At 32.8% G+C, this 15,308-nt stretch overlaps 1 protein-coding gene across 2 annotated transcripts in view; it reads left to right on the top strand.

Annotated features, from left to right (window-relative positions):
• GLRB (glycine receptor, beta) overlaps window positions 1-15,308 on the top strand; it is an 89,813-nt gene that overhangs the window by 45,524 nt on the left and 28,981 nt on the right. For both annotated transcript variants that reach the window (XM_011959723.1, XM_011959722.1), the window contains exons 4-5: window positions 13,549-13,778; window positions 13,884-13,966. In XM_011959723.1, coding sequence (XP_011815113.1) covers window positions 13,549-13,778; window positions 13,884-13,966 — 313 coding nt within the window. The remainder of the gene's footprint in view (window positions 1-13,548; window positions 13,779-13,883; window positions 13,967-15,308) is intronic.

The following is a 15,308-nucleotide window of genomic DNA, read 5'->3' as shown; positions in this document are numbered from 1 at the left end:
GCCACTGCACTCCAGCCTGGGCGACAGAGCGAGACTCCGTCTCAAAAAAAAAAAAAAAAAAAAATTAAATTTGTGTTATTTTTGACAAACCACACAGTGAAACAATTCTTCAGGTGGAAGAAAGAAGACCTAAGGATTTTTTTCCTGTATTTTTGGGAGATACTTATATTTTATTAAATAATAATATAAGACTTTGATTGCAAGCCTAGTAAGAATGGCAAGAGCACAGTCTAATTTTCCTGAGACCATCTCAGACTAGTAAAAGAATTACTTCAAATATTTACTCCATTATTCCTAGTAGCAGCAGCATAGCATAGTATAAAAGCAATTGTATATTACATTTAATTAATGACACCTATTTTATATTTTAATTCTGATGCGAGTGTTATTTATTTGTAGAAGTATATAGTTAAGCTGGATAATGGACAATGTGTAGCTATTTTAGATAATTATTTAAAAGATTTGGGGATTATGTCCAAAATTCACTTCCAGTGACTTCTTATATCATTTAAATAACGTAGACATGCATTATAAATCACCAGGAGACCTTTCTGAAATAAAATATAAACTACTATATATGACTCGAGACAGTATAGCACTCATTAACTGAAAATGTGGTTAATCTATCTATGTACTTCACTTTCCAAGAGTAAGGTATATCATTTCCTCAAGGTAAAACTTTGCAGGAATCTATTTGACTCCACACCCTGTTATGCACCCTGGTTGTCTAGCATGACACCACTACATTAATACTGAAACACAGCTATCAAGATATACTATAGGAAACACCGCCACTCTTTATCTTGCATGCCTCTCTGATCAGATCCAAAAGAGTGTTAGGTCAGCTAATGCAAGGATCTTTTTTCTCTTTTGCATGTGTCATAGCTCAATAGGTATCATTAATGTATCTATTTTGTAATAAATACAGAATTCCTTCCAAATATCAGGAAGGAATTCTGGTAGGTCTCATTAGTAGTTACTTGATTATATTGAGTTAAAAATACCAGGGAACATGCAATATTTAAATAATTTTTTACAGAGTTTTGATGATTATGATAAAATATTTCATCATTTCTAATGTTATATCCTCTCACTCTTGTGCACAGACCCGTCCCAGTAGTTAGCCAAGAAGAACTTACCCTTGGCACCATATTCGATACATTCTCACCGTGGAGTCTTTGCCCTTGCTTTTTGTTCTTGATCTTCTTCTCTTGTGTTCTAAATAGACATTTTTATGGCTGTTCTCACTCACTTTGTGCACTCTTTTCAATCTAGGTTTTTCATCTCTATTATTTGCCTGTTTAATAGCTTCTATACTGTAATTAAATTATTTTTGTATGTATTTCTTTTATTCTCTAATCGACTATAAAACTCATAAAGTTAGCAATAATGTATTCTACTTCTTCGTTTTCCATAAAATACAGAAGACTTTAGTCACTCAATAAATAATGAGCACATAAATAAATATTTTTTATATTAGCTAATAGTGAATGAATAAATGAACAAATAAATTTGCTATTTGCTTAGTTAAGAAAAATGGTTGGTGGAACAAATTTAAACAGTAGACTAATGTTGAGCATTTAGATGTCTTAATAACAGACTGAATAATGTCATTACTACAGAGTGTAATTTTGAAAACTTTGGAAACCTTTATCTAAAAGAGTCAAATTATTTATATTTGTTATTTCTTTGATCATATAGCCTGGATGAAAACCAATCTGCCCTTCACTTTATATTGGCCAGACATAGCCTAAACGTTTAAGATCAGAACTATACTCATTAAATAGATGTAAATATTCCATTTTATCATAATTATTCTTTTTTGCTTCCAGCAATATTTATTTTATATACCCTTATAAAGTAGAATTGTACACATACATCATTTTACGGTCGTATTTTATATATTTGCTCAGTCTTCTCAAGGCAAATGCTCTATTACCTGTTGCTTAATAGTTAGGAAAGCATAAGTTATTATATGAGTAACATTAAAATATCTTCCAAAGGAAAAAGAAGTAGGCAACACTTATTTTTCATAATTTGTTATAAACAATGATCAGAAAATAATAGTGATGACTCAAAAGTGTAACCCAAAAGGGTATTCATGTCTGGACAGGAGTTATATCATGAGAGGATACTCCTTCAAAACTAACAAAAATAAAGGAAGTCTCTTGGCTGGGCACAGTGGCTCATGCCTGTAATCCCAGCAGCTTGGGAAGCCTAGGCAGGTGGATCACTTGAGGTCAGGAGTACAAGACCAGCCTAGCCAACACTGTGAACCCCGTCTGTACTAAAAATACAAAAAAAAAAAAAAATTAGCCAGGCATGGTGATGCGCACCAGTAATCCCAGCTACTTGGGAGGCTGAGGCTGGAGAATCACTTGAATCCAGGAGGTGGAGGTTGCAGTGAGCTGAGATCGTGCCAAAGGAAGTCTTAACATTTAAAAAGCTTCAGTATTGCCCTGTACTTTCCTCTGAAGTTCAAACCATTCTGCTTCAGCTGGTAGTGCTTATTAAAGAAAGCACAATGCAAAACAAAGAGCCTGGGAGTAGATATAACATGAATAGCCACAAGTCAGGTGTCAGAAAGATGGAGGGCAACTTTTAAAGGAAGAGGGGCAGCCCATTTCATCAGTGGATAATGTTGATTATCAAAGAAAGAAACAAGCAAGGTTATTGGCATTAATATTATTGTAAGGAAAGTTTAACCAATTCTACTCGAAAAAAAAATCTTTCTGCTTTTTGTTTTCTCTAAATTTAGATGCTGAATGTTGCTAGCTAAACTAGAAGTCATCTCACATTATTCATAAACTATAACTGTGTGGTGGAGGAAAAATTACAGCCATATTAATAAACCTTAAGCTCTTCCATATCTCTGTGGTTGTATGCTTCTTCAGCCTGTTTTATGGCCTCATTGTGAAGCTTTATAGTTCCTATTTCTTATGTCTGTGTGCTCGTTTGTATTTTGCTACCTTACATTTTTGTAAGGTATACTTATCAATACTATAAGTGGTATTTACCAACATAAACACTAGCGTCACCAAAATCGTCAAATAAATGTTATCATCCCAATTTGAAGTTCCTGGAACAGTCAGTTCTAGTTCCATCAGTTTATGTACTACTGCTTGTAACAGCTGAAATAAGAGCATTCAAAACAGTGAGAAGAATGATTTGTCAGGGGCTAGGTGACATCTGTTCTACAGTTATCCTTACAATATTTGTTGAGTTTCCATTCAGTTCCTAACTTTGGCTTTAATCAGCAGGATTTTCATAATTGAAAATGTGAACTATTGAACTTATGTGGGGAAAACTGGGATGGTGTATTGTCATAATCTATACACTGACACTTTGCCTTATCAGAAATACATAAGAGCTCTTTCATGGAAATGAAAGCCTGTTTATACAATCCATTTTCTTTCTTTAGTTTAGGCATGCTTTGTAATTATATTGAATTGTTATTGCACTATAATTCATGATCCTGCCAGACTTTCTATGCCTTTTTGTTCCATGACTTTTTGTTTATTTTAATAATAGATTGCAACTCCTTTTGGGAAACACAGCTGTGACTGTCAAGAAAAAAAAATCATATTTGGGATCCACTAAAAATGCTTGATTCTAGTTCTTGGTAATTACTCATCTTTGTTGTTTTAAAACAATTTTATTTTATATATTTTTATATTTAGATTTAAAATGCTTTCCTTAAAACTTGCCTTAGTTTACTATTCTTTATATTTTGTTTTTGTTGTTCTAAAGCATGCATTATAGAATAATGGAATTTGTTGTAGAATAATATTAGACATATTTATCCCATTTTTTGTTTCACATCTTAGTAGATTTTACATCTTAGATGTAATAGCTGAATGTTGTTGGCTGAATAATAAGCCCCTAAAGATGTCCTAATCACCGGTAATCACAATCCTTATATGAAATTTCTAATCTCACTAGAGGCTAAATTTTATATCCTTTTCAAACCTGTGGATATGCTGTTTTATATAATAAAAGGGACATTTCAGATGTGATTAAATTAAATATTTGGAGATCGGGGGGAACTATCCCAGTTTCTTCAAGTTGAGCCAGTGTAATTGCTAGCATCCTTGTAAGACAGAGACGGCAAGATTAGGGTCAGTGATAGTAGCTGTGATGCAGGAAGCATGAAGTGGTAGTCACGCAAGGAAGGGGCCATGACTCAAGGAATGCAGGTGACCTCCAGAAGCTGAAGAAGCCGAGGAAACAGGTTCTTTCCTCAGACGCTTCAAAGGAACCAGCCCTTCAGTCGGAACACTTGACTTCAGCTCAGTGAACATGATTTTGGTCTTCTAAGCTACAGAACTGTAAGATACTAAATTTGTGGTGCTTTAAGCCACTGTTTTTGTTAATTTCGTGACACTGGCAATTGGAAGCTAGTACATATGCTGATGAGTATTTATTAGTATTTTTTTTCTTCTGAATTCTTCTAGAGATTTATCTGATTGTATATAACTTCCTCCCAAGTCCAGCTGAAGGATTATCTGATTATAACATAACTTTTTCCATATATGAAAATGCCATACTAATCAGTTGTATTTTATTGAGTAATTACTTAAACCTCTCACTCATTAAGGTTAATTCTATTAAGGACGTACTTTTTAAATATATATATATATATATATGTTTTTAGTAGTTAAAATATACTTTATTCCTTTCTCTATGTCAAAGTTACCCCTTTTTAGTGTATGTACATGAAACCAAACAATTTATTATGAATACTTTCAACATTACCTTTTGTCTTCAAGCTATGTTATTTGGAAGCATTGGTGATTAAATTTCACAAGTAAGAGTACTTTATTAGGCATTAAGGAAAGATGAAAAATGTCCAAGTTTTGTTTTCTCTTTCCAGTAATTTGGTTATTTTTATTAATGGATATGAAATAAATTAAACTAATGCTATGAAGAATGCTAGAAAACTTGCTGAACTGAACCGTCAACATGATACAGAAGGCATTTCGTCATTCCTGTATTTAATAGAAGTGTGTTGGATGCTTCTTATACCCAGACTCAGCAGATTGCGATTCTTTATGGGGTTTCCTGTGTAGTGTGGCACCATGCCACCACCTAGCAGGCACTCCTAATAGAAATGAACCATGGGTATAGATCTAGAAAAATTAATTATCCATAAGGTGTTACTGAAGAATCTTTAACTAAAAACCTTGGAAAATGATATATTGAGAAAAATCACTAATATATAACCTAAGAGCTTTTACAGGCATTCTGTTAACTTGCAATTCTTATATCTAATTTTAACCTGACTAGAGGCTAAATTTTAAATCCTTTTCAAACCAGCCTTTTAATAGTCCTATTGACAGAACTTTAATTATAATGCTGCCAGATGCTATAAGAGCTGATCTCTTTTATTTATTTGAATGCTAATTTTTGCCATAATGAAAATAAAACAAATGAATTAAATATTACGTATGTGAACTATTCTAACAACGTTACAAAATCTAAACAGTTCTTAATATTAAAATATCATTTATGAAACTTAACTGATTATAGCGTCTTGTTGTGAAATGTTGTATTGACTTGAAGAAATAGTTTAATTTGGGTGTTAATTGGTTCTAAAAGTTTTTGGAGACCATCCATTTTTCCAGATAATGATTAATAGTGTGCTATTTGGAATGAACAATGAGTAGTATTTGTCACCAAGTACTTTAAAAGCAATTAAGTAATTTCCCACTCATAAAAGAAGTCTGTTTCTGATGGAAATTTGTTTCTTGCAAAATAAATGATAGAGCTATAATTACTGTGATTGAATAATTGAAAATGAAAATAGTTTTCAAAGATGGTTATCTTAATATAAAGCATTTGAAATGCCAATAACTAGTAATTATTTGAAAATACTCATAAAACACTAACCAAAGCATATAACTAATGAGCTTTTATCTTTTAATGAATGTTTAACCCAAACTATTAAATTGTAAAGATTTGAAATATTCTTAAAGATACATAAGCTTGCTGGAACTTGTGTTGAATCATAATATTATGTGACCTCATAACTAATAGAAAAGCATCTTTGAAGCAGCTTCAAAATGAAATAAGACATAATAATCAGGATGATACATTGAATGAACCAATGAAATAGGCAATTTCCAGTTTTGGTGATGCTCATTGGAATATGACTCTGATGCAATTCTATTTAAAAAAATAATAATTGGAGTAAGTAGAGACCCATTTGAGCTTCTTTTTGTGGTGTATTGAGGTTACAATGGTGCAGCTTAAAGCAAGAAGAAGAGTTTAGGAGATGCTAAAAAATATATGTTAGCACTGTGTTGAGATTTGAGATCTAGAAGTGAATGACTGTTCAAAGTAATTGTAGGTAGATCATCTCAGTACAGAGAAATCCAAATATGTTACACTATGTGCAGAATTTTTTGAAGCAAAAAAAGCATATTAAGCACTCTACAAGCATTACAAAGGAATAACAACAACATAAAGGATATTTCCTAATAAAATGAAAAAGTTTTTTAGCACCTAGTATCTCCAGGTGCAGTTCATGTACTTTGCATATAGCATCTCACTGAATTCTTCCTAAAACTCTATGTTGTGAGTGTATGATTTTTATCCCCATCTTATATAGAAGAGAACTTTGTCCATGCATGATATAAATGATGAATTGATGGGTGCTGACGAGTTGATGGGTGCAGCACACCAACATGGCACAAGTATACATATGTAACAAACCTGCACGTTATGCACATGTACCCTAGAACTTAAAGTATAATAAAAAATAAAAATAAATAAAAAAATAAAAAAAGAAGAGAACTCTGTCTTCCATTCACTCCTTAATCCCCTGCAATTTTGTTTTTGATATACCACTGTAGCAAAAATGTTTTTGCTACAATCTTCAGTGGCTTCCTCATTTGCTGAAAGTAGTCAGTGTTTTTTGTTTGTTTTTGTACTTGACCTTCAGTGGTACTTACTGCTGTTGACCATCACAAAGCTTTTGTTCTTTTGGTTTTGCGAAATCACATTCTTAGGACTTTTTTCTTTTTTGGTCTTCTAGCCAGTCCTTTAAGTGCTTACCCTCCCAGGTATTTTTGTGTTTCTTGTTTTTGTTTTTGTTGTGTATTCCTGCTCTAACTAATAATTTTGAACAAACCTATTCTTAGTCTTGATATTTTTTGGTAATGTTTTGAAGGTTCATGCATGTTGTAACATGTATCAGAATTTCATTCCTTTTTTGTGGCCAAATAATATTCCATTGTGTGTGCATGTACATATCTGTTAATGGAAATGGGTTATTTTCACCTTCTGGCTACTGTAAATAATGTTGCTATGAACATGAGTGTACAAATGTATTCTTTGGAGTGTCTGCTTCCAATTTTTGGGGGTATATACCTAGGATTAGAATTGCTGAATCATAGAAATTCTGTGTTTAGCTCTTTGAGGAAAGTAATTTTTAAAAGTTTAAGACAGACTTATAGTGAAGACATATCAATGATTTATTTGATACACTAATAAAGGAACCAACAGCATGTGAAGCTGATTCAAGGAAGAATTCAAGAGACTGCTGTGAAAGAAATAATGCTGAAAGAGACGTATAGGCATAGTCTTGGGGAATTTTTTTCTACAAGACAGAAATCATTAGTAACATCAATTTTTAAAAAGTTATCTAATTTTACAGTCATAACCCTAATCAATAGAAAGTAGCAATTCAAAGTTACATTGTCCTGGAGAATCACATGCATTAAGGTGGGTTTGTTAGACATTGTTTTAGTGTGATATTGAAAGAACAAACAATATTTTTGCCTTATCTTAAAATTTTGGATTTTTTTTCTTAATCTTGTATTTCTTGACTTTGATTTTGTTTATGGTATTTTTTCCATTCACTTTTTAAAAGTAGACTCACTGTAGACTTTATTGTAGCTTTATTGGTAATTGACAAAAATGTCATTTAGTAAATGAATGGATAAACACACAAAATTGCTACATTTGTTATAAAACATAATTAGACATTATCCTCCAAAGTTTATCTTTGATATTAGGTTTCATCCCTAGTTTAGAACATTCTGTGAATTTTGCCAAATGTATAATGATAAAGATTCACCTTTATAGTATCTTACAGAAGAGTTTCACTGCCCTAAAAATCATCTGTGCTTTGCCTGTTGATCCCTTTCTCCTCTCTAAATTCTGGCATCACTAATCTTTTTACTGTCTCCATAGTTTTGCCCTTTCCAGAATGTCAGATAATTGGAATCGTACATTATGTAGCCTTTTCAGATTGGCTTCTTTCACTCAGTGATATGCATTTAATGTTTCACCGCATATTTTCATGGCTTGATAGTTCAGTTCTTTTTAGCACTGAATAATACTCCATTGTCTGAATGTACCACAGTTTACTTACCCATTTATCTACCGAATGACATTTTCATCAATTATGAATAAAGCTACAGTAAACATCCAAGTGAAGGGTTTTGTGCTGACATGTTTTCAGCTCTTTTGGGCGAATACCAAGTGTGTGATTGCTGGATCATATGGTAAAAGTGTATTTCGTTTTGTAAGAAACCACTAACTGGCCGGGCACGGTGGCTCAAACCTGTAATCCCAGCACTTTGGGAGGCCGAGATGGTCGGATCATGAGGTCAGGAGATCGAGACCATCCTGGCTAACACGGTGAAACCCCGTCTCTACTAAAAAAAAATACGAAAACCTAGCCAGGCATGGTGGCGGCCTCAGCTCACTGCGCTCCAGCCTGGGTGACAGAGCGAGACTCCTTCTCAAAAAAAAAAAAAAAGAAAAAAAAAGAAACCACTAACTGTCTCCAAAGTGGCTGAACAGTTTTTCATTTTTATCAACAGTAAATGAGTTTTTTCCACTTTCTCCACATCCTTGCCAGCGTTTGTTATTGTCACCGTTCTGGATTTTGGCCATTCAAAAAGGCATGTAGTGGTATCTGATTGTTGTTTTAATTTGCGTTTCCCCGATGTCATAGGATGTTGAACATCTTTTCATACGCTTATTTGCCATCTGTTTATATTATTTGGGTAGTATCTGTTCAGGTCTTTTGGGCATTTTTAAATTGAGTTGTTTGTTTTCTGATGGTTGAGTTTCAAGAGTTCTTTGTATATTTCTTGGCCTTGGTTTTAACTTCTACCTTTCCCACATGTCACCCAACACCTATCAAAGTTTTACTCTTTGGGAACCTCACCAGATTTATGTTCTACAGCCTTTCCTGATCCCTGGTGTCTGATGTGATCATTTATTCTCTCAACAAGTATTGCTTTGTTCTCACATCCCTTAGGGTCTTTACGGATTGTTTCATGACTTGCTGAATCATCACTTCCTGAGGATATGGACCCTATGTTCTTATCCCTCTCAGACTGATAGCTCAGACCTTTGAACCTGGGAAGTCCTTATTAATAAATAATTGTTGAATTCATGAACAAACGAAGGAAGGAATGATTGTTTAACATAGTCCGGCAAAACCAGTTTTTAAATGAGCCTCTTTAATCACTGAATTTAGTCTGGAATATAATAACAAGTAGTCCACACAAGAAGTTTGACATGTTACTTCATGTATCTCTAGTCAGTGAAATCTGAATAATAGTCTGAAAATCTCAGATTTGTTTTCTAGTACTATTTTGTGTTAAGCTCCATATGGCTAGCACCGAATACAGTGCTTGAGTTTTACTACATACAAAAAATGCCTTCTAAAAGCTTTTGAAGAATTAGTAAAATGTTAGCTTTAATAATGTTTAGCAGCCAACTAAAACTTCTAGGTATCATCTTTACAACAATAGAAAAGGAATGCCATCAATAGTAATGCCTGCATATTCAAAATGGTGATAATAGACATAATGATAATAATGTTAATAATACATATAATAAAATTAATTAACTTTTGAGAGTACTCACTTGAGGCCAGGTTTCATGCTTTAGATAGAGTATCTCCTTTAATTCTTAAGAGTAACTGTGGACTAATTTTACTGACAAAGAGTTTGAGGCTCAGAGAAGTGAAATAACTTGACTTAAACCCATACAGCAAATTATTTAGCACAGAATTTAGACCTAGATTTCTCTAACTACAGGTCTCAGTATAGATGTCAATTCATTAGTTAGCTTAAATTCATCTTCAGAGTCAAAATTAGATGTCCCATTGTGAAATGATTTTTGTTTTATTTTTACATAGCCTTTTTCAAGTTATGTTTGACTGATGTTCAATATCCCTTATAGTTGTTTTTTCAAAAGCAAGGAGAGCTCACAGCTGTATCCTTGCTAACCAGATCATGAAAATGAATATATCATTAATAAGTAATTTTGAATGAATGAACCAACCAGTCAATTGCCTAGGGATTTAGATGAAATTTAAATAAATGTTTTCTGAAAGTCTATGATCTAATCTGTGGCTGGATTCCCAAGGATGCAAAATGGGAAGAAAATGAAGGAAACTTGCTTAGTTATATAGCAAGTTCTATGTTAATCCTTTACACTGAGTATTTTATTTAATCCTCACATTAGGATATATATGTGTAGGTATATACTGTATTAAGAAACTTAGTTTAGAATGGTTAAGAAACTTGCTCAGGGCCAAAGCTTTTAAGACTTAGAGGAGAGCTCTTAATCAGGCCTCTTATATTTCCAAGCCCATGCTGTCTCCATTATAGAAGCCTTTATAAATTAGGTTATTATAATTTTTAAAAAAGTTATTTGTGATTGTATAAACACTAAACATGGGGGTTGACTATAAATAAAGTGTTCTTACATCATTTCTAATTTTCCCATAGATGGTTTTTATTTTGGCAAGGCTATGTAGGGCTTTTCTCTCTCCCGCACGGCTTTCTGCTGATTAAAATGCTTGGACTTAATATACTGATAAAAAATACAAATGTATTATTGAGTTGTGTAGAAACATTCATAAGATTTCAAGAAGGATTTAGAATAGTAAACTTCACATGGAGAAACACTATTAAAATTCCTATAGAAATTTTAAAACAAAGCTTATTTTGGTATGTAATTTTAGATTAGTTAACCATACCATTTTGAAAATAGGTAGAACATGGAATTATGCTTCCAAAACATGTGTGCATGAATGGACATTTTAAGGGGAATATTGTATAATATAGGCTTAATTTATGAACTTTCACCCCAAGAATATAGAATGATTTCTTTTTTAGTTATGCAAAATATGCTGAAGTTCAATACTAGCATTTCTTTAATTTCTGTCAGATAATATCATGAATATTATTATAAAATACTGCTATAAAATCTTTAGAAATTAATTACTGAGAGGCCAACCAGCATACATTCCAAAAGATATTTGTTTTGCTCTGGATAAAGAATACCAATGAGTGGCCAAGTATGGTGGCTCATGTCTATAATCCTAGCACTTTGTGAGACCAAGGAGGGAAGTTTGCTTGAGCCCAGGTTTTCGAGACCAGCCTGGCCAACATAATGTGATATCATCTCTATATAATTTTTTTAAAAAATTACCCCAGGCTGAGGGAGGAGGATCACATGAGCCCCGGAGGTTGAGACTACAGTGAGCTGTGATAGTTTCACTGCACTTCAACCTGGGCAACAGAGCAAGACCCTGTCTCAAAAAATAAAAATAAAAAACTAAAGTAAATAAATAAAGAATACCTATAAAGTTTTAATACTCTTATATCCCTATACATATATATAATATTCTATTAAAAGGAGATAAACTAATATTAGACTGAAATAAAGCATTCTAACTCTGGAAGCCACATTGGCAATGTTTCTTGGCAGCTATATCCAAATAATACTGAAATACTCTTGTCAAGAATAAGGCAATATCTCAACTGTTATTTTATTTATTTTCTATCCATCCCTATTTTAGAAATAGTTGAGGTATATGATAACAAAAAATACAATGAAGTAATTGAGAAAGAACTAAATGTGTAAGAGACATACAATGATAATTGCACCAGGATATGAGAGAAAATTATTAATGCAATTGGTAGTAGAGTTAATGTTTAGCTTCCCAGTTACAAGACTAAAAGAAAAACACAATTAAGTCTTATTTTCTAGTCATATGAAGCACATAAAAGCATCAGGAGAGCATTTTGATAGTGTAAACTCTGAGGATTAAATGTGATTTTTGTAAAGCACTTAACATTAAGCATACTTAGTACATGGTAAATACCTATATAATGGTATGATAGTGATATATTTCTAACAACTTAAAAATTAAATAAGGAATTCATCCTGTGTACTTTCATATCAGGGTCATTGATCACAATAAAGGGTCATAGCTTTAACAACAAGTATGTAAAATATACATACACAGCTTCATCTGGTTATTTCTTATACTGAACCTTAATATCACATTAAGGACATAATATTTTATCATATTATGAATGCATATTTTAAATATAGCAATTCAAAGTTATAGGGTTTTGGTGATTTACCTTGATAAAACACAGCACCTAAAGGCGGTCATATGTTTAGGCCATGTCCCCACCCAAATGACATCTTGAATTGTAGCTCCCACAATTCTCACATGTTGTGGGAGGGACCTGGTGGGAGATAATTGAATCATGAGGGCAGTTCTTTTCCCTTTTGTTCTTGTGATAATGAATAAGCCTAATGAGATCTCATGGTTTTACAAAGGAGAGGTCCCCTGTACATGCTGTCTTGCCTGCCACCATGTAAATCATGCCTTTGCTCCTCCTTCACCTTCCGCCATGACTGTGAGGCCTCACATGCCATGTGAACTGTGAGTCAATTAAGCCCCTTTCCTTTATAAATTACCCAGTCTTAAGTATGTCTTTATTGGTAGCATAAGAACAGACTAATACAGAATGTAATAGAATAATTTTCAATGTGTATATTTCAAGGAAGTTTTTTAGCAAATAATTTGAAATGAATTCTATTGGGTATTCAAAATGATGTTAAGAGGCTATCAGCCACATGCTTTAGCTAAGGTAGTATAATTCATATTTTATTAGAAAATGCTTGAAACTAATGTGTGTTCCCTCTAAAGTAGAGGACCATGCATGTCTTCCTGCAATGGATAAAAACTTTTGCCACATTGTATCTGTTGAAAGCCTTCACTCCATGAGTGAAGGATTTAGTCTTGGACATTATTGAATTAATTTTTGTAGGTGTCACAATGATCATCAGATATTAAGTAATAATCTAAATTTCATTATGCATTTTAATTTTAAGATATGTGTATACTTGGACAAAAAATTTTGGGGAAGAATGATAGTAATATTTAGTGATTATCATGCTTTTATGGTACTACTGTCTAATCAACTGTAATAATTTGTGTTTGTATAGAGGTAAAGGAATTATTGATAAGGTTATATTCTGATGTTTGAGCTGGCAAGTGCTACAGAATGTCTGCAGAGAGGAATTACATAGAGACAAGTGTCTTTATCCTGCTAATGGAGCTCTCCTTTAGTGATGCAGTTGTGATCCTGGTTGATGGTGGAAGAACAAAAATATTTGTGCCACTAATCATTGTAACTCCTTTTGTAATGGGACTGAATAAGTTCTTTAAAAAAAGCAATAAACATACACATGAGCACGCATGTACTTTTTCTTCAGGACTATAGAGTTAACATCTTCCTGAGACAAAAATGGAATGACCCCAGGCTGAAGCTCCCCAGTGATTTTAGGGGTTCAGATGCACTGACAGTGGATCCAACGATGTACAAGTGTTTATGGAAACCTGATTTATTTTTTGCAAATGAAAAAAGTGCCAATTTTCATGATGTAACCCAGGAAAATATCCTCCTCTTTATTTTTCGTGATGGAGATGTCCTTGTCAGCATGAGGTACTCTTTCGTATTTAATATTTGTGCATTTATATTTTCCTTCTAAAATCAATAGATGACAGAGAAGTATATTAAATTATTTCTAAGACCCATTTCTGCTTTCAGGTTATCTATTACTCTTTCATGCCCTTTGGACTTGACCTTGTTTCCCATGGATACACAACGTTGCAAGATGCAACTGGAGAGCTGTATGTAATTGAGAACATAATTCATTATGAAAATAAAGTGTTTAAAATGTCTGCTTAATACATCCTACTGACATCTTAAATAACAGTGGTAAAACTAGTGCTTTGATTATAAATGGTCATTAAAATATTTAGGGAAATTATAGTTACTCTTTTATTAATACTATATTAAGTTGTATTAAGATAAATCATTTTTGTACTAGTCTTATTTCAGTTCACTGATGTAGGTGTATATTTCTAACACTCCAATTGCCATTGTTATTTGACTTAGTAATATAGGCAATGTAAAAGAGAAAATGACATCCTATTTTCAATAGCATTTCTGATGTTAAAACCAGATTTTCTTAGCAGAAAATTTGGAAAACATTGAAAAATATTCTGTAAATCCAAATAAGCATTCATTTTCTATGAACGTAAAGAAATGTAAAAATTTTTTTTACAAAATTGTATTTTTTATGTTTATTTGATCATATATTTTTTCAGTTATTAAAAGGTACACTAGGTATATTAATTGAAATTATTATTTATGCAATGTACTAATTAATTTCTCATGATGCTTATCTTTTGAAAATAAAAGTAAGACATAAGCCTTGAAAAATTAACACAAATGCAAGGAATGTTTAGCATGAATACATGAATCATCTTATAATAAGGTCGTCTATTTCTTCAGAGTAAAGAATAATTACTGGGCAAAATATGTTGCATATATGTTCTAGGTTATATGTCTAAAGTTACTTTGTGGTTGCTTTTTGAATAATGTATTGAAATGGATCCTAAATTTGAGCAGTACTTTTTCTAACTATAAAATGAGATTTTGCACATGTAAGTGTATGTGTTTGTATGTTTGCACATGTCTATGTTTATGTATGTATTGTATATGAGTACCTGCATGTCAGGATGGACTTGTATAAAACTTCCAACAGTGCATTTACATTTTGATACCATTACTGGATGCACTGAAGTATTACTTCCAAAAATACATGCCCTTTAGAGTTCGATAGTGGACTAGTGTATGCTGTAAAATTCTTTAAATTGTAGCCACATACCTAAGCCCAAAATGTGTGTGCTTCAGGATGCTGAAATGATGCTGTAATTATGACCCTTTGAGGGATTATTGTATTAGCCTTCTATGGTGATGCAACTCCTTTAGGGAATTTTGCAGTGATTATTATTATTATTATCATTATTACTATTTTTTGAGACAGAGTCTTGCTCTGTTACCCGGGTTAGAGTGCAGTGGTGCGATCTCGGCTCACTGCAACACCCACGTCGTGGGTTCAAGTGATTCTCCTGCCTCAGCCTCCCGAGTAACTGGGATTACATGCACCCACCATCGCGCCTGGTT

This window comes from Colobus angolensis, unplaced genomic scaffold (genome assembly GCF_000951035.1).
Source record: "Colobus angolensis palliatus isolate OR3802 unplaced genomic scaffold, Cang.pa_1.0 Scaffold5, whole genome shotgun sequence".
In the NCBI taxonomy this organism is placed as follows: domain Eukaryota; kingdom Metazoa; phylum Chordata; class Mammalia; order Primates; family Cercopithecidae; genus Colobus; species Colobus angolensis.
This window is presented reverse-complemented; position numbering and strand designations above follow the sequence as displayed.